The sequence below is a fragment of the Ictidomys tridecemlineatus genome, chromosome Y (genome assembly GCF_052094955.1).
Source record: "Ictidomys tridecemlineatus isolate mIctTri1 chromosome Y, mIctTri1.hap1, whole genome shotgun sequence".
Classification (NCBI taxonomy): Eukaryota; Metazoa; Chordata; class Mammalia; order Rodentia; family Sciuridae; genus Ictidomys; species Ictidomys tridecemlineatus.
Genome location: NC_135494.1, coordinates 20,508,335 through 20,528,034, shown reverse-complemented (window position 1 = coordinate 20,528,034; position 19,700 = coordinate 20,508,335). Strand labels below are relative to the sequence as shown.

The 19,700-nt window shown below is 52.0% G+C and overlaps 1 protein-coding gene across 1 annotated transcript in view; it reads left to right on the top strand.

Annotated features, from left to right (window-relative positions):
* LOC144372094 (mitotic spindle assembly checkpoint protein MAD1-like) overlaps positions 1–19,700 on the top strand; it is a 257,564-nt gene that overhangs the window by 173,706 nt on the left and 64,158 nt on the right. The window contains exons 7-8 of the mRNA XM_078035512.1: positions 62–202; positions 11,502–11,558. Of these exons, the coding sequence (XP_077891638.1) occupies positions 62–202; positions 11,502–11,558 (198 nt within the window). The remainder of the gene's footprint in view (positions 1–61; positions 203–11,501; positions 11,559–19,700) is intronic.

The window sequence follows — 19,700 nt, the reverse complement described above, 5'->3', positions numbered from 1 at the left end:
AGGGAGCTCCCCAGGTTCCTGTCTCCATGTTCTGCTGACCAACTGTCCTCTGTGCCCACAGGAGCGGGATGGCATGTGTGCCATCCTGGGGTCCTATGACAGTGAGATGACCCAGGCTGAGTACTCACCCCAGCTGACACGGCGCGTGCGGGAGGCTGAAGACATGGTGCAGAAGGTGCATGCCCACAGTACGGAGATGGAAGTAAGTCTGAGCCATGGGTGGGTAAAGGGCCCATGTCCCCAGATGGTCATCCTCCTTGGACCAGAGACTATGGGGGAGGGTGTGGTCATGGATGGTTATATTGCATACATGGTCTGCTTTAATTTTCTTCATGGCATGAGGTAGTTGGAGGGATCCTAGATAGTCCTGTCCAGATGGCAGGTATTGTAGGATGTCAATTTGAGGGGTGGCCTTTGCTGAGTAGAGTTCCCTCTGGGGGCCTCAGAGGTAGCCCTGAGGCCTAGAGTGTGGGCTTGGATCTGTGTTTCCCATGTCCCTGGGTCAGCGGTTTCTCCTTGTGTGATTTCCCTCCAAGTCTCTGTTCTGGGATGCTAAAGGGTCCTCTGGGTAGAGGGCAGCTTCAGCCTGTGGCCTCTTTCTTCTTTCTCCTGCTGCCACCTGCATCACCTTTGGGCCCTCTTTGATGCCCCATGTCCTCTTCTAGAGGAAAATGAATGGAGGGCAGATCTGTCTTAGCATGACTCATTGGCTCCTGAGGCTTTCTGCTGATGAGTACCTAGGCTGGTCAGAGCCCTGCATGGCCTCTCTTCCCTGGACAGCTTGTATCTGCTCTGAGCTGGGATCTGCCTGATGGGCCTGAGAATGCAACATTGCATGCCTGGTCACAGCTTCCCAGCAAACTATCCCACCCTGAGGTACAAATGCCAATGTTTCCCTAGCAGAGCTGAGGAGGGGTTTGCTCCACTCCCTGGCAGGAGCAGCATAGCTCTTGTGGGCATGGGCAATGCCTCCTCTTAGGTAGGAAAACCTCCACAACCAAGTTGGCCAGCATTGCCAGCCGGCTCTGCACTTTATTTCCATCTCCAGAAGCAGGTGCTGTTGTTATCCTGATTTTCCTGAGGAGGAAGCCAAGGCCAAGAGAGGCCTGGGGGTGTGCACAGGATACTGAGCTGGTATGGGACAGTGCCAGACCTAGAGTGCAGCCACAGCACTTGCTCTGCACCACTGCACTGCCACTCCCAGAAGCTTCTGTGGTATCCTTTGGTCTTGGTGCTCACTGTCACCATGATGGGCCTGGATCCACAGTGTGATGGTGATGCAGATGAGAGGTGTTGGTGTGGCTCATCACACCATGCAGGGTGCTGTCTACATTTCTCATTTAGCCAGTGTTTGGAGATCACCTCTGATGTCCCAGCTGGACAGATGGCCAGGGTCTAGAGGGGAGAGCCAGGATTCCTGTGTGGCCACAATTGCTTCCCACTGGGCCTAGTTCCGCACAGGGGAACATTCAGCAGAGTTCCTGCCCCTTTGGAGCTCAGCTGATAGGTGAGGGAGATGTCTAATAAACAAGCTTCACCTGTTTAACAGGTTAGGGGTGCTGTGTTGGGAGAACAAGGTTCATATGAGGGAATTATCTTGGACCACCTTGATTCCCCTGGATGCTGGCACGTCCAGGGAGATGGGGGAAGGTGGTTGGCAGGTCACCCAGTATGTGAGGAGGTACGGGGAATGCCAAGACTAGGGCTCTGGGTGTGGCAGGTGGCAAAGAGGCGCCCAGAGCTGTGCTTGTGGAGGGTGGAGCTCCTCTGGGGAGACTTGGGAAACTGGCCAGAGGAGTATCTGGGCTCTATCCTATGGGAGGTGGGTGTGGGGTCCCAGGGTCCCTGCTCCACAGCAGGAGGCTGCAGACTGGGCTGTCCTCACATCCTTTCAGCCTCTCGCTTATTCTGAGGTCCCTGCAGGCACCCTGGGGGCCTATACTATGTCTCTGCCTGGGGTCAGCCCTCAATGGCACTCTTCAGCAGAGTGAACCACGAGTGAGAGAGACCTCTGGTTCTGTACTGACCTCCAAACCCCATTGGTTGGGAACTCATTCTGCTGCTTCAGTGTCTGTGCCTAGGAGCAGGCCCTCCATCCTTGGCTGCACAGAGTGAAGCCATCATGGACATGAGCGCGTTAATAGCTACCCTGTTACCACCCATTTGACTCCATATGAAATGCTAATGAAGAGAGATATGCAGGGACGGCTCGACATCTTCCATCATCCCTAGCATTTCTCACATTGAGAAATCCCCATCTGTGTTGGCCACATGTTCTGCACAGGTCATTATGAGCCCAGCATTTGAGCACAGCTGGTGCCATGTGTTCGAGTTCTGTGTCATGACCCAGGTTTCAATATCAGCACTCACTGACCAGATGTGCTCACTGTACTACCTGGGGCAACTTGGTGGATCTCAGCCATCGCCTGGTTCATGGGTGTGTGTCAGGAGACCCTTCTCACTTTCTATTTTGGGACATATAAGGGCAGGTTGCCCGCTTCTCCTGTGTCTCCTGAAGTTATGGGGGATTTGCCAGACAGAGAGATTAGAGGCCCAGCTGGAGTGCACTTTGACACCAGCTGTGCCTTCCAATACTGTTGGGTTCAAGGGGCCAGTCCAGGTGCAGGGTGGGGTCTGAGAGCTGCTCCCCGCTCCTTACCTGGGGTCTCTGTCATGGCTGTTTCCTTCTGCACACAGTCCCTTGGGCCCTCCAGAAGTGATCTGACCTCTCGCTAGCCTTGCTCCTCTGGACCTGGGCTTCAGCAGCCCATGGCTGTGTTGAGGTAGAGACCCACATGCAGTGCTCTGGACCTCCTCGCTCTCCTTCCAGGTCCACCAGTTACCACTTGCTGCCTAGAGTCAGTGGACATGCCACCTACTCTGCTGTTTGAGGTGGCCAAATATTCTGGCCTGGCACCTCATCTCCCTCAGGGTTCCACATGGTAGACGGCAGCCTTCTTTTGTAGAACTGTCCCTGACGGGGCATGCTGCTGCCTGGCAGGGGGAGAAAAGCATGGGCAGTGGCATCCCCAGCCCTTGGGAATGCAATAGTTGTTGGATTGAGTGTGAGCTGGGGGGACATACTGGATGCCCCTCTGAGTCTTGTCCAAGTACCTAGATCCACAGAGGTGGGAAACTGTGGGCTTCCTGCCACCACCAGGTAGCAGCAGCTGCAGCCCTGTGGTTTGCTTCTGGGCCTGGGGCAGGTTTGAGAGCCCTCAGATGGGTCTGCTGTGGAGGAGCCCCAGGGAGGTTTCTCCTCAACATTGTTTTTATTCTCCTGCTCAACCGGGAACACCCCCTGTGCTTTCCCAGACAGGAAGCTTGCTGGGGAGAAGGCTGCCTCTCCCCTGCCCCCACTTTTCATCTTTCCTCCCCATTGGGTCCTTCTCCCATGGACCAGACCTCTGTGGCTGTGCTGAGTCAGGTGCTGTGGAGTTCCCTGTTCAATGAGGGTACAACAGGTCAAGGTCTGCTGCTAGGCATAGGGAGTGAGGCGCCAGAGCCTGTGCTTGTGGAGGGTGAAGCTCCTCTGGGGAGACTTGGGAAACTGGACGGAGGAGTCATCTGGACTCTATTCTATGGGAGGTGTGTATGGGGTCCTAGGGTCCCAGTGAGGCTAGAGGAGGTCTCTGCCTGGCATAGCACTGCTCCTAAGAGGCACCCAACAGTTCCATCCTGGTTGCAGTTCCTCATGCAGAGCGGTTGCTCTCAGGTAATTTAGGACCAAATGAGGTGTGAGGTTTGAGAACTCCCTAACTTTCCCAAGAGATCTGCTTTCACTCACAGTGAGGTGAGGGTGGCAACACAACCTTATCCTATGGAGGATAGATTGGCTGTCTAGATTGGGGATGCTGACTGAGCAAGGGCCAGTGGAACTGGGGGACTTTCTCCCAGCCCTGGGTAACATCACAGAAGTACCTCCACACAGGGAAGCACACAGGTGGTGGCTATTTCTCCTATAGTTTGTTAAGGGTGGTTCATTTTTATGTGGAAGCGTGGTGCTTTAGAGAAGAACTGGGGAAAGCAGGGCAAACACGGGCTCCTGCACTGTCCAGCGGCTCCCCAGGGTAGAGGCCTTGCTGCCTGGAAGCAAGAGCCAGGACAGTAGGGGTACTTCTGATCTTGGCATTAGGTGTGGTTCCCCAGGCAGCTTCAGGTCCATAGTGCCCTCAGGGGAAGAGCCTCTTAGATGTTCTCTGTCCCCCACCCCATGTTCCAGCCTTTAGCACCAGCCCTTTGCCCTGGGAAGGCAGTGTTGCCCTGGCAGGCCCGCATCCTCCTGTTCCCACTGCAGGGCAGCCCTCAGTGAGAGGCTAGTTGGGGGCCACTGGCTGGCCACAGGAGCTTTTGAGGAAGTCCCTGGGCCCAGGCAGTTGCCCAGGGGTACCCTATGCTTGGTCCTCCTCATAGGCATGGCACACGGCCATGACAATGGGCACCAATAAGCACATTGACAAAGAAGAGGCAGAGCCTGGTGGGAGGTGTGGAGTCCAGTGAGAGTTGGGCTGGGCTCTGCCTGAAGTGGCCATGCCCCCACAGTTAAGGCTAGCCTCAGGGACGGGGTACCAGTCACAAGACTCAGGGTGGTGTCCACATCTCCAGCTTCCACTTACTATGAAAAGGCCTTGATGTCTTGTGAGATCTGGTGGTTGCATGGGCCTGGTGAGGAGGGCTGTGGGGCAGAGGTCTGACCTGGGTCCTCCTTCCAGCCATGGCGAGGACGATTGCTTGCTTCCCACACAGGAGAAATGGAGAACCTAGAAGGTATCTGTGGCTGGTGCAAACTGTAAAAGCTGAGTCCACCCAAGGTGGGAAGCTTCCGGTCTCATGGCTCCCATATCCCATGGAACTGTCCAGTGGCCATAGCAACCCCTGCCCACTCCAGATGAGGCCGTGAGTTGTGGTCTCTCCCCACAGGGCTCTGACTTCTGAGCCACCAGTTGACTATTCTTAGTGCTGAGGCTGCTGTGGCAGAACCTCCCAGGGTGTCCGGGTCCCCATTGCCAGGGAAACTGAATAGAATCCTGGATTGGCAAGGACCAGCCAGGGGCCAGGAATAAGCCAGCTGTGAGGTTATAGGTTGCTCTTTCCTGTGACCTGCTATCAGCCCACCCACACTCTGGCCCATAGATCCAATGCCCAGCCCAGTAGGGGATCCACAGTCAGAACCTTCCCATCTCCAGCCCGGTTCTTTCTAGCGAATGGGACTCTGGGCAGGTCATCCCTGGACCATGAGCCCATTTACTGAAGTCTGCTGTCTCCTTTGTGCTGGTCCTATTAATGAAGATGTCACTTACTGAGTGTCCTGTGGGTGCCACACTGTGGCCTGCATAATCTCCTTTAACTTCTTGCCATCCATGTGGGATAGGGGTGAGCCTGTCACAGTTGAAGCCACCTAAGCAGAACTTCCTGATCCTTGCCTTGCCCTGGGGGCAACACATCGGACACACCCCAGTCCCTGTCCCAGGTCTGAGTGCTGAACCCACCATCAGTCCTGGCCCTAGGGGACATGGGCACTGAGTGTAGGGCGGGACAGTGGGGCAGGTGTTTGCGCTACTTGAATCCCCTGCTCAGGTTGCACTGCTGGGCTGCAGTCCTAAGAGGCCAGCTCAACCTCACCCGGCAGTCCAGAGCAACTGGACACTGGTCTTGGTTGCAGGTGGCAGGGCTAGTGCCCTTGAAGTCTTTGGTGGGTGAGTTTTTCAATTGTTTATTGAATAGCAAAATTTCACACATTCTAAGTTCTGGAAGCCACCCATGCCTGGAGCACTTTAAAAGTTGTTCCAAGCTGCCTGTTAGGAGCTTGTTGGTCGAGGGTCCTATACTGTCGCACAGTGAGGTCATGTGACCTTATGGAACCCAGAGGGCCTTCAGGGCCTCTCAAATGGGCAAACTTCACTAGTGACTGAGATTCAAGCTTCTTCTGGGGGGCAGGGAAGCTTGCAAATGAGGCTTCACATCCCTCGTGGTGCTTAGTTGTCCTCAAGAGCCAGAGGGTGGCTGAGGTGCCTATGGGGACACTCCTTACAGCTGCAGGGATCTGATTGGACATCCAGATCCGCAGTCAAGAAACAGATGTGTGTACCCCCCAGTATCTTGGTCTGAGAGGTGGGCTCTGGGCATCAGGTAGAAGAGTGCCACTGGATGGTGGGGTTCAGAGGCCCTCATGGGAGTGGGGCTGCTGCTTCCCTCCACTCTCTGCCTCCACCCCGGCCCACTCATTTCTTCTTTTGTCTCTAGGCTTCCCGTCCTCCCTACTTTTAGCTCTCATGTCTGTCTGATTGCTCTGCTCTGTCCTTCTCGTCCCACCCCATCCTTCACCCAGGCTCCTGTTTGCTTTAATTTGGGGTCAGCAGGCTTTTTGTTGGCTTGTGCCCACCAGTGTGCCCTTGGGGCCTGTGTGAGTGCTTGAGGGCACAGGGCTCATGTTCGCAGATGGACAAGTGCAGGCTCCAAGCCTGGCAGCCACGGGGAATTCACTTCCCCTCCTCTCAGTGCTCACATAGCCTACTTAGCTTCCTCCGTCTGCTCTAATGTGGGCAAAAACATTTCAGTAAAACAAACTGGAAATGTCGAGCTGGGAGAATCCCAGTAGCCCGTCTCTGGTGAGGTTGGTGCTGTTCTGCATGGGTTTTATTTATTCCATTTATAAAACAGCTGCAGAAGTTGGTAGCAGATGTCATGAGTCCTCTGTCGATAGAGCTATAAATATAAATTTGTGGCACCTTCATTCCACTCATCGGCCTGATCTGCGTTTCCAGTTTATTTAATTAAAACAGATTACAGTGCTGCTGGCTGTGAGGTGTGTTGTGTGGAAATATCCCAATTTCAGATTGCAGCGGAGCTGGAATAATTTCTGACTTCCAGCTTAGAAAAATCAGACCATTCCCTCTCTTCTTTTCCTCCCCATTACTTCTGTGGGGCTCAGATGGCACTGCCCTCGCAAAGGACTTTCCTTTCTCCTGAGTGTGTTTATTTACTGCTCTGCTGTGTGAAGAGCTAGAGAAGATCACACCGTGAAAAGCAGGGACGAAGCATGATGGGAAACCTTGAAACGGTGAGAGGGCGAGCCAAGGAAAAAACACCTGATCTCCAGGCTGAGAGCTGTCTGTGTTTGAGCACAACTAGGAACTTGGGGACAGGTTGAAAGCACTGGTCCTCAGCACGTAGCGGAAGGCTCCAGCGCACTGGGACAGAGGCATGTGCCAGGAGGTGAGCCTCGTGGGTAAAGGAAGTCTTTCTTCCTTCCCACTGGTGGAGCGTGATTCTCCACACCGCCTTTCAGCAAGGACACCTGCTGTGCCTTAGCCAAGTTCTCACATACATTCTTTTTAATTCTAAAAACAACCCCATGAGATAGGGATGGTATGCCCATCTTATAGATGGAACAATAAGATTCTGACAGCTGAGCTCATCAGATTTTGTGGAAATTACCATTGGTTGAGTATGACATTGTTGACAGGAAGAAACATCGGAATTTGAATTCTGGTTGTGTGGCTTTAAATTCAGTCTCCCCAGCAGCAATTCTCAGACTTGGGCTTGCATCAGCATCCCTACAGGGCTGGTCAGAACACTAGACCCTCCCTCTGACTCAGAGCATGAGGACTGGGGCCTGTGATCCTGTGCTTCTAACAAATTCCTGGTAATGCTGGGGAGCCAACCCAGGCCCACACCTTCGACCCAGTGCCCTGCAGAATCGTTAACATTGAGCTGAATGTGCTAGGGTATTCTGGGGCAGGGTTCATGTCCTCCACCTCAGCAAAGCCCACTCCTGCCCACTAAGTTTCCAGACTGGCAGCCTGTACCCTAACCAGGCTCTGCAGACCATGCACCTGGCCATGGAGCTGCCTGCTTGGGAGTCAGCTCGCTCTGCAGCCAGTGGAAGCTAACTGTCTTCTAGCCACCATTCATAGGCAAGAGTACTTCTGCATCCATAGCCATAACCCAAGGCCACTGTCTTGCAGAGAAGGCACTCGGCCTCAAACGAGACCTGATTCTATGGCCTAGAAAGATCTCTCAGGATGGCTAGCTTGTCACATTTTGTCATAGGTCTGTGTCAGCTAGACCAGGAAAGTGGGCGGCCTGTGGCTTGAGTTTCATCAAGCCCCTCCCGTGTTAACTGTGACCTTGGGGAGATCTACCTGCATGGGCTACAGCCTCTACGTGGGGCTTACTCTGCTCTCAGGGTCCTTCCAGTCAGCCATCTTGTGATTGGACAGAAGCTGTTGCCAGCCCCCATCAGGGCTTTGAGGTGTCGTGTCCCAGCTTGCGTCCTCCTGCAGGTTTTCTTGCCACGTCCTGGGCCTGCTGCGTGCTAGCAGGGGTGCGAGATCATCAGGAGCCACTTCACACTTGAGTGAGGATAAAAATAGCCCTGTTGAGGTCCTGGCACAGCATCCACGTGTCACAAATGATGCGTGTGTCTAGGGCTCGTGTCCGAGCACACACAGCACCCCATCATGGCTATGTGTGTTCCTGCAGTGGATGCTGTACTGGCAATGTGCCACCTTTGCCACACGGTCCCTGAAGACAACACCTTCATACTGAGACCTGCCTTGTCAGTTGTCCCTGAGATAGCTCTTCACCTCTCCAGAGAATAAACAGGGGCTGCTGTGGGGACTCCAGCACCCCACTCTAGGGCCTCAGCCTCCCTGTCAGTTGCAGCCTTAAGGTCAGGTCTAGCTTTCTTCATGGTGGTGATTTCTTGGGCAGAGCAGAAGCTTTCTCAGCTTGAGTGGAATGAACATAACCGATGGCCATCAACACCAGGCCACTGGCTCAGATGTGCACATCAGCTGTGGCATTCAGGGAACAGCTGGTGGGCAAGATACCTTGGTGGGGTTTTTCTGCTTAGAAGGCAGCCTGGTCCTAGCAGGAAGTTTTAAGGAGAAGGCAGCAGCAGATGGACTGTGTGGCCGGCTTCATTTCCTGAGGTCATTGCAGAGGCAGCAAGAAGAAGGCACACTGATGCCCCTAAGAGCATGGAGGAGATACTGTGGAGCTGAGCCCAGCTCCCACTGTCTCTGCTGACTCCCCACCACATCAGGAACAGCATTGCTAAAGGTACTGCACATGAGCTTGGGGAGAAGAGCCTCCCCTGTCTGCCCTTTCCTGGTGACTGCTGCTATATGTCTGTCTAAGGTGAGAGGGTCCTTATTGCACAGACCCTACAGGGCTGTTGGGGTGATGGTCTTGAACCTGTTGTTCAAGTGCCTCAGGTGAACGAGATTCAGGACCTTAGGAAGGATCTAGTCACTATCCAGATGTGGACAAGCTGACTGACAGGGCCTCCACTGTGGAGCAGACAGGGCCTGGTTGGGCCCATGTTTTCTTCCCCCCAGTAGGTGCCTTTCACCCTGCTGCTTGCCCAGGCCACATGCTCAGGAGGCCTCTTTGCCAGAAGTGCTTGACTGAGCCACAAGATGTGACATATCGCCCAGTGCTCATCACATATGTACATGGCACATTCACAGATGTCTGGTTCTGGTTGACTGTCCTACCGAGGCACAGCTCTGTCTGGAGTTGGTAGTAATCGATGGGACATGTCTGTTGATTTGGGGGAGCTTTCTGGGTTCCTGCTGATGCTGGTACTCGAGCAGGCACTGTTTGTCTCTCAGATGCGGGCACTGTAGTCAGAAAAGGCAGCTGCTGCTCACCATCTTTCAGTGGCCAGTGGACAGAGGTAGGGTGGTCAAAGCATGTGTAATAGTTGCTTTGAATATATATTTGGGTGGAATTACTGACTTATAGGTTATGCAGATTTAAACTTTAAGACCAAATTGTTTTCCCAATAGTTTTCCTTCCCCATGTCCACAGACAAGACTCCATTGACTTACGTCCTTTCCACTTCTAGTATTGTAACTAGGAGTTCTGAATTTTGCAGTTTTTGTGTCTCCTTGTTGGTCCTGATTTGCATTTTCCTCATTACTGCCCATGTTAATTGCCTTCCAGTGCACGCCGTCATATGTTTCCTGTTCTGGGAAGTGTGCATCTTGCCCGCTTTTTTTGTCGCATAGCTTATGTTTTTGTATTGCTTTGTAGATGTTTGGAGTGTGGTGGGGGTGTCAGCATCTGCTGTGCTTCCCTTGCCCAAGAAACAGCAGCCTCCTCCTCTGGGCAGAGTGGAAGAGTTGTGCACCGAGAACAGGCCCCGGGACTTTGGCCCCCAGCTCCCCTGCCCTGGTCACTGACCACTGATCAGGCTTGCGGTGGGATTTGGCTTCTAGGCTTCAGTTTTCCTTCTTTGCCAGGATTGTGAAGAGGTGGCTAACAGCAGTCAGGAGTCGCCATGCTGGGAGCCTCCATAGGTGCTCGGCTGCCCTCCCTGTCTGCAGGTGCCTCTCGAGGAGGAGGTCCAGTTGGTGCTACCTCCTGAAGGTGGCTGCCCAGGAGTCAAATTGGAGGGATGGTTCCTCTAGCCTTTTAGCCTTTTGCAGAACTTCCAGCACAAGGAGTCTGCCTTTCTGGGGTGGGCTTTCTCCCTGGCTCTGTGAAGATGACCATAGTTGTATGTGGTCGAGTCACTTTATGGTGGCTTTAGAGACAGAGCCCATGCTGTTAGCTTTAGGGCAGGGGATGTTCCCTTGCCGGCATCCTCCCTTTCTCCATGTGTTGCTTCCTGTCCACTAGAGGCAGCCTGGACAGTGCCTGTGGGGGCTGTGATCTATTCTCACTATGTGATCTTACCCTGACCTGAGGACATGGCCAGTGAAGAGGCCACGTGTGTCTCTGGAGGCCAACCATGCCCATAGGGCTGGGTCCCTGTGCTGCCACTCTGGGATTAGTCTGTGCTTCTTCCCAGGTGGCCTCAGGAACTGCTGCTGGGCCTCACATAGACAGCTTCTCGTTGCTAGATTGCTTCAGCAGGTTCCAGGCAGCCTCAGGGATGCTGGTCTTGGCTGGAGTCGGAGCTGGTGATGTCAGCCCCACAGCTACGGCAGACATGGTGCCTTCGTGCTCATAGGCTCTTGGTCAAGAGGAGTACAGCTCAGGCCCAGTACAGCCACCCTTGGCTCATCTGGTCAAGAACTCCCTGCTTCTTTGCTTGGCCTTTCCATGGCCCACTCAGAACAGGCTATCTGGAGTTTTAGGTTTGTGTGGCATGTAGCCTATCAGCACAGCTACATCAGTCAGTTTCTCTAGAATGTGCATGTGCCAGAGGGAGGTGGATGGTTTCCTCCATCAACTGAGGGCACTGAGCACCCCATGCCAAGTGTCTCCTATCTCCATGCATAACCCAGCAGCAGGGTTTGGGACAGATTTTGAGTGTCATGTTACCAGACTATTCACTCGGTTACATTCATCAAACAAGGATCCTGTCCTGTCTGCAGGGGCAATCAACCCTGGCTGACCTGGTCTGCTGCCTGCTGCCCAACTCCCAGCCCTGCTGGCCCAGCAGGGAGAGGAGGCTGCAGTGAAGGTGGGAGAGGGTCCTTGCTGCAGCCCTGGGAGGGAGTGCTCACACACAGCCTTTTGACCATCCTGGTCTTATTTTGCAGGCCCAGTTGACGCAGGCTCTGGAGGAACTGGGAGGCCAGAAACAGAGAGCTGACATGGTGAGTCCTGAAATGGTGCTCAGCTGTCACTGTGTGGCAAAGGGCCGCCCACAGTTTACTGCTTTGATCCTGGGTCTAGAGTCCTATCCCTGTCAGGGCTTGTCCTGCAGGCATGCGTCCTTCCCTGTCTTTGGAAATGGTGTGGAGAATGGAAGAGTGGTGTGATGGAAAGTGAGTTCCAGTTGTGCCAGTAGCAGACTGCTGGCCTCTGCTGGGTAGCTCCCACTGCCCCACATGTGCAGCAGGCGCTGAAGGACGCGTGATGCCAGAGATGCTCAGGTGAGCCATGAGGAGATGCAGTGGGGGCTGGGCTCCTGCTGGCCCTAGCAGCACAGGTGGGGTTGGCCCCAGAGAGGTCTGGTTGAGTCCCTGCTGGGCAGAAGCCCAGATATGGGGCTGAGCAGAGCGGAGATGCCTGTGGGAAGCTGTGCGGAGTCTTGGCATGTTCGCTGTCCACTCAGCAAGTACTAAAGGACTGTCTTGGCTTCTCTGGGGATGCAGCAGCCAGAAGCACAGGCTCCTGCCCTCCTGGCTCACAGTGGAGGGTTCCAACTGTGACTGCGCAGAGAATAAACAGCAAGATCTGAGCTGCTAGTGAAGACAGGACTGCAGGGAAAGGGAGAGGGGGCCAGGGCCGAGGGGCAGGGGATTAGGATGGTGATAGGATGATGGTGGAGGGCCATGGAAAGCAGGGCTGGCTTCGCTGTAGGGAAAATGGCACAGGTGCTGTAGAGAACCTGAGGACCTGCGCCAGGTTTAAGTGGAGTCCTGTGCCCTGGGTGGCGTTTCTATCCTGGAGCAAGTGTGAAGCTGGAGGGAACCAGAGCGGAGCCTGTTTCTGGGTACTCCTGCATCCTGGCCTCGTATCCAGGCAGAAGCTGTGAGCCAGGGCTCCGAGGGGGCACTTTTGTTTCAAGTCCTGGAGAAGGAAGTGTTTCCTGGGAGAGAGGTTCCTTCCCAGACCCTATCAGGAGAAGCCATGAGGGGAGAAGGCTGTCCCTTGGAGATCCCCAGAAGCGCCATCCAGGGCAGGTAGGGCTGGTTTTTCGGAAGTGAATGTGGATAGCAGCACTTAGGTAACAGCCCTGAAGCCTCAGGAGGTCAACTGTAGAGGGACAGCAAGGGGTCCTGGGAGGACTCCTTGCCCTCATGGTGGATGGTGCAGTAGCACGCTGCTGTGCTGAGGCAGCCTTCCAGGAGGGCCAGGGTGGGGCTGCAGGCCAACCACATCTGGGTGCCAGTGAGGAGGCAGTTGGCAGGCCGCAGCACAGCTCAGCGTCAGGAGCATAATTCTTACCACCTCTTCTGAAACCTCCCGCATCCACTCTGGCTGCTGCTGCACTGCGGTTCATAGTCTGCGGCATCTTCCGAACTCTGGCTGCCAGGTTTCAGCATCATGGTGGGCAGCTCTACCCCCTCTTCTTTGGCCTGTGGACATTCCACACTTTGTCCTCAATAACTGAGTCCTCCAGGCAGTTCAACAAGGGCCTGTTTCGCGTTGACTTTGAGGAAGCCAGGGTTGAGGTAGGGGCCGGGTGTTCCTTGAGGACTGGTGCATCCATTTACTGAGCCCCAGGGAGACCCTGATGTTCTGTGTGTCAACATGCATGGTTTCCTTGGTGTTGACCTGAATTGAAATGAGCCCAAGGGCCTTGTTTTCATAATGTGCACGAGGCCAAGAGGAATTAGAAATGAGTTGTGCTAAGCACATGCCAGGCCTGTGGCTTTATGACTAAGCAGCTGGCTGGTCACTCACTGCTGCCCTTGAATTTGGACCCTCTATTTTTCCTCAGGAGCAGGAGTGCCTTGACCCTGACCCCTGCCCTCCCCTGTTTCCATGTGGCTTTGGAGAAACTGCTAACCCTGGGTCTCTTCTCAGGGAGGTGAGAAGATAGAAGCTTCTTGGGCCCTTAGGCCAGAGTGGGCATGGGCAGCCCCTGTGGCACAGGTGCTGCAGGTCTCCTCCATGAGCAGGCTCTGCACCTTGCACCGGGCATGTCCCTGGGGTGCAGGTGGACAGGGTACAGGTTCCTCATGTGGGTTTCCTTCAGATGAATGTTGACCGCAGGTTTTTCTCTCTGCCTCTGACTGCCCAGACCTCAGCTTGTTTCTTCTTGTTTATTTTACTTCTCTCTCCTTCTTTCTAGTTAAAAGGAAAATAAGACATGGCAGTGCCTGGGGGCCAGGGGAACAGCATCTGCTCTTACCTCTGACCTTCCCACCAGCGCACCTGGGGCCAAGGGGTATCTGCTGCTAAGTCAGCCCTCATGCTGCCCTTGGGGAGGCTGGGCGGGGAGGCAGGGGAGAAACCCAGGGCCTGGCCATCTGTGTTCAGATCCTGACTCTGCCACTGTTTCCTGTGGGCTGTGTGACTGGCCCCAGGCTCCTCTCCAGCAGGAACTGTCTGTCCTCACTGAGCCTGCTAGGTGGTTTCCCCTGAGCCACAGACCCCAGGCTAGGCAGCCCCATCCTATGGGGCTATTCTCCATGGGAACGTGCTTTATCTGTGCCAGCTGTTAGGGGAGTCTCTGGTCATGAGTGTTACTATGGCTAGTCCTACTGAAACTCAAATTGACTTTTCAGTTTTAATTATTTTAGTAGCCCCGTGTAGCAGGTGGCCCCAGATTGCCCAGGCTGCCTGGGTGATCCCAACAGGACATTCTGTGCCCTTCCTCTCTAGGCGCCTCTCAGCGAGGCCATGTGGGATGCTCTCTCCACCCTCCCGCTTCCTGCGCTCCCGGGTCCCTTTGCTGCTGGCTTGCTCTGCTCCTTTTGTGGATTTAGCTTGTGTTCCCAGCCTTGTTCTTTTGTTCTGACTTGTGGTCTCTTCTGTGCTGGCTCCCAGGGGATGAGGCTGACATCTCTGGCTGGCTCCTCCTCCTCTGGGGAGAAAAGTCCAGAGCAGAGAGGCCATGGGAACCACAGTGGGGCAGGGGGACAGAGCTGTCGACCTCAAGGCCACCCCTTCCATCCTGCTTGCCTTGGGTCTGAGGCCACAGCCATGGGCTCTGCAGAGTGGACTCCAGGTCTCATTCCCCTGGCTAAACCAGAACCCCTCACTCCTGGAATTCGAAGTAGAATACATACCAGAGTGCTGCTGCCATACCCACAGGACCAGCTCTTCATCCAGAGATGGGCGTGGATAAAGGCAGCCAGAGTTCACTGTGCCACCAGCTCTGCCTCTGAGGCCCCCATTCCCTATGGCAGAGATGGCTTTTGGGGTACTATCTGGCACCTTGGGCCCTCAACAGTGGGGTCAGGTGGCCCATCTGGAGAACTCCTTACGCAAGGTGTCCAAGGCTGCTGGGGGAGGCAGCCCTACCTCCATGTCTGCAGCCCCTCTCTCAGCGCATCTGCCAGGAGAAAAAGGAGAACTTTAAACATCTCTAGCTAATTGCAGATGACAAGACAAAGGCAGTTTGACTTCCCATTATTAACCAGCAAACCATACTAATTAGTGAACATAAGTACAGTTCATGCTTTTTTCTTTAAGTGCAATTAATATCACAAGGAAAGAAGTCCCGGGCCACAGTCCTGTCACTAACACACCTCATCCTAATTAGATATGGCTAGTGGTGGCTGAAGAGATGAAAGTTTTCATCACAACTATAAAAAGTCCTCAAATATTTTATATACTTGAGAGAGTGAGGATTGAGAGTTTATTTTCTGGTTTAAGAGGCATGACACCCCTCACAGCTTGATGTAAATAAGCATCTGTTTCTCTCAGTTTCCAGTCTCCCCCAGTGGGGTTCTTCTTTGGCTCCTACTCCTCACTCCTCACTCCCACAAGAGCTCTGAGGTAGGTGAGTCTGTCCCAGGAAAGTGCTGTGGCTGCAGCAGAGCCAGGGCTCAACCAGCCCTCCCGTCACCCTAGTCTGCTCCCTCCACAGTCACCTTCATGTACGGAGGCTGCTTGCCCTGGGTAGAGAGTGTTCTACAGAGGGTCCCACGTCTGGGACCTCCAGTAAGGCAGCCCTGTGTCTTGTGTGAAGGCCCCGGGCATCGGGCCCTCATGTGCAGGAGTGTGCCGTCTCTGGAGTCCACTTGGTTTCTTGGAGCCTCAGGCTTCTTGTTATGTGCAAGGAAGAGCTGGACTCATCCTAGGTGGCCTTGCTGGTACACTGTCCTCCTTGGTGCTGATGCCAGGTTGGATCTTGGACCAGAAGCAAGCTGGTTCTTCAGTGTTTGTGACTGTTACCTGTCCATCACGATTCTGCTCTTGTCACAACCTGCCAGCTCGGCCCCCACCGCCCAGCCAGTAACTGTGAGCCCTTCCTGGTAGGGAGACTGGCAGAGCAGTTACTCTATGCGAAGGTCCTGCTTGTGACTGGGCACCAGGCTGGAGAAAATTGATGTTGGTGAGCTCTAGAGGAGAACTGACTGCAGGATGGATGGGTGACACTGAAGGCTAAGGGCTGTCCCCTGGTTTGGGCAGCCAGTTCACTTTATGCCACACAAAGTGTGTCCCAAGTGAGTCTGGAGAAAGGTTTGAAGTCTGAGTCTCTGGCCTCCTTCCACTGGCCTCCCTCCCATCCTCGGAGTGCCCGTTTCACACCTAGAGCCTCTCACGTGCACACAGGAGCAGCCCTCCCTGCAGTGTGGCCACAGGCAGGCACTTTGCTTGCTGAGTTTCTATTTATTTTAATTTTTATTTTTTTAAGTATGACATAGAATCTTTGTTTTCATTTTATTCTTAGCTTTATTTTATTTTTAATTGTTGTTTGTTTAATTAGTTATACATGACAGTAGAATGCATTTATGCACTTTGATATATCATGCACAAATGGGGGATAATTTCTCATTTTTCCTATTATACATGTTGTAGCTCCCTGAACGTTCACTGCCTCATCCCCAAATTGGAGGGAGAGGAAGTTCCTTGGATGTCTGGCAAATCTGCCTGAATGTGTGGGTTTAAAAAGACCCAGGCCTCTTAGTGCAGCATTGCTGGGGGTGACCGTAGCCTGATCCTCATTGGGCGCCATGGAGCTGGCACAGGGCTCTCTTCCTGTGCCCATTAGTCTGACTTCTGCCTTTAGTCTTATTTCTGGCGTACATGTCAAGGCTCCTCGGTGCGAGGGAGGACTTTTACAGACTGAGACAGACAACAGGTTCCCTTTAAGCACCTCTTGCATTTAGGCTAAACTTACCTGATGCAGTATTTACCAAGTGCATCTTCTGGATCTCACTCTGAAGGTTCAGGGAGGCTGTGACTGTGTCTCAGGACTGTCTCCCTGCTATAACAAAAATGCCACACATTGGGTGGCTTAAAGAAATATAAGGCTGGCAGTTTTGGAGGCTGGATATCCAAGGTTAAGTGTCTGGTGAAGCTCCTCCCTGGTTCTCGCTGTTGCTTAGTATGTTGAGAGGGGTGATCAAGCTCCTGGGCCCCTTCCTTGAGGGCACTGGTCACCCTTCAGGATCTTATCATCTCCCAGAGGTTCCTCCTGAGACTACCGCCCTGGGTGAGATTTTAGCACGTGGATTTGGGACGTAGACAAGCAGTCTGGCATGTTCTCATCTTGAGTGTGGCCAGCCTGTGTCTTCACCTAGTCCTTGCCACCTAGCAAGGGCGTACCCATACACGCTCCCTCTTGCACTGACCCCCAGCCCCTTGCCTGCTCTGAGTAGCCCTCTTCTCACACTTCTCGTGCTGTCCCTTCTCCTGGAATGTGCTCAGTGTTGCAGAGCCCAGTTGTCCCTTCAGGTGAAGATGTACTTCGCCATCCCTCTTCCCTGCTAGTCCCTCCCTTCATGCAGACATGCTCTTTTTTTTTTTTTTTAAATTGGTTGTTCACAACATTACAAAGCTCTTGACATATCATATTTCATACATTAGATTGAAGTGGGTTATGAACTCCCAATTTTACCCCAAATGCAGATTGCAGAATCACGTCGGTTACACATCCACAATTTTACATAATGCCCTATTAGTAATTATTGTATTCTGCTACCTTTCCTATCCCCTACTATCCCCCCTCCCCTTCCCTCATGTCTTCTCTCTCTACCCCATCTACTGTAATTCATTTCTCTCCTTGTTTATTTTCCCATTCCCCTCACAACCTCTTATATGTAATTTTATATAGCAACGAGGGTCTCCCTTCATTTCCATGCAATTTCCATTTTCTCTCCCTTTCCCTCCCATCTCATGTCTCTGTTTAATGTTAGTCTTTTCTTTCTGCTCTTCCTCCCTGCTCTGTTCATAGTTGCTCTCATTATATCAAAGAAGACATTTGGTATTTGTTTTTTAGGGATTGACTAGCTTCACTAAGCATAATCTGCTCTAGTGCCATCCATTTCCCTGCAAATTCCATGATTTTGTCATTTTTAGTGCTGCATAATGTTCCATGGTGTATAAATGCCACATTTTTTATCCATTCATCTATTGAAGAGTATCTGGGTTGGTTCCACAGTCTAGCTATTGTGAATTGTGCTGCTATGAACATCAATGTGGCAGTATCCCTGTAGCATGCTCTTTTAAGATCTTCAGGGAATAGTCCGAGAAGGGCAATAGCAGGGTGAAATGGTGGTTCCATTGCCAGCTTTCCCATGAATCTCCATACTGCTTTCCAAATTGGCCACACCAATTTGCAGTCCAACCAGCAATGTACAAGTGTACCCTTTTCTCCACATCCTCGCCAGCACTTGTTGTTTGACTTCATAGTGGCTGCCAGTCTTACTGGAGTGAAATGGTATCTTAGGGTGGTTTTGATTTGCATTTCTCTGACTGCTAGAGATGGTGAGCATTTTTTCATGTACTTGTTGATTGATTGTATATCCTCCTCTGAGAAGTGTCTGTCTGTTCAGGTCCTTGGCCCATTTGTTGATTGGGTTATTTGTTGTCTTATTGTCTAATTTTTTGAGTTCTTTGTATACTCTGGATATTAGGGCTCTATCTGAAGTGTGAGGAGTAAAAATTTGTTCCCAGGATGTAGGCTCCCTATTTACCTCTCTTATTGTTTCTCTTGCTGAGAAAAAACTTTTTAGTTTAAGTAAGTCCCATTTGTTGATTCTTGTTATTAACTCTTGTGCTATGGGTGTCCTATTAAGGAATTTGGAGCCCAACCCCACAATATGTAGATCGGAGCCAATTTTTTCTTCTATCAGACGCAGAGTCTCTGATTTGATGTCAAGGTCCTTGATCCATTTTGAGTTAACTTTTGTGCATGGCGAGAGAAAGGGATTCAGTTTCATTTTGTTGCATATGGATTTCCAGTTTTCCCAACACCATTTGTTGAAGATGCTATCCTTCCTCCATTGCATGCTTTTAGCCCCTTTATCAAATATAAGATAGTTGTAACTTTGTGGATTAGTCTCTGTGTCCTCTATTCTATACCATTGGTCCACCCACCTGTTTTGGTACCAGTACCATGCTGTTTTTGTCTATTACTCTGTAATATAGTTTGAAATCTGGTATCGCTATACCGCCTGATTCACACTCCTGCTTAGAATTGCTTTTGCTATTCTGGGTCTTTTATTTTTCCATATGAATTTCATGATTGCTTTATCTATTTCTACAAGAAATGTCATTGGGATTTTGATTGGCATTGCATTAAACCTATAGAGAACTTTTGGTAATATCGCCATTTTGATAATGTTAGTTCTGCCTATCCATGAACAGGGTATATTTTTCCATCTTCTAAGATCTTCTTCTACTTCTCTCTTTAGGGTTCTGTAGTTTTCATTGTATAAATCTTTCACCTCTTTTGTTAGGTTGATTCCCAAGTATTTTATTTTTTTTGAGGGTATTGTGAATGGAGTGTTTTTCCTCATTTCCGTTTCAGAAGTTTTGTCGCTGATATACAGAAATGCCTTTGATTTATGCGTGTTGATTTTATATCCTGCCACTTTGCTGAATTCATTTATTAGTTCTAGTAGTTTCTTTTTTTAATTTTTTTTAAAAAAGATAGAGTGAGAGGAGAGAGAGAGAGAGAATTTTTAATATTTATTTATTTTTTTAGTTCTCGGCAGACACAACATCTTTGTTTGTATGTGGTGCTGAGGATCTAACCCGGGCCGCATGCATTCCAGGCGAGCGCGCTACCGCTTGAGCCACATCCCCAGCCCTGAGTTCTAGTAGTTTCTCTGTAGACCCTTTTGGGTCTTCTAGGTATAGAATCATGTCATCCGCAAATAGTGGTAATT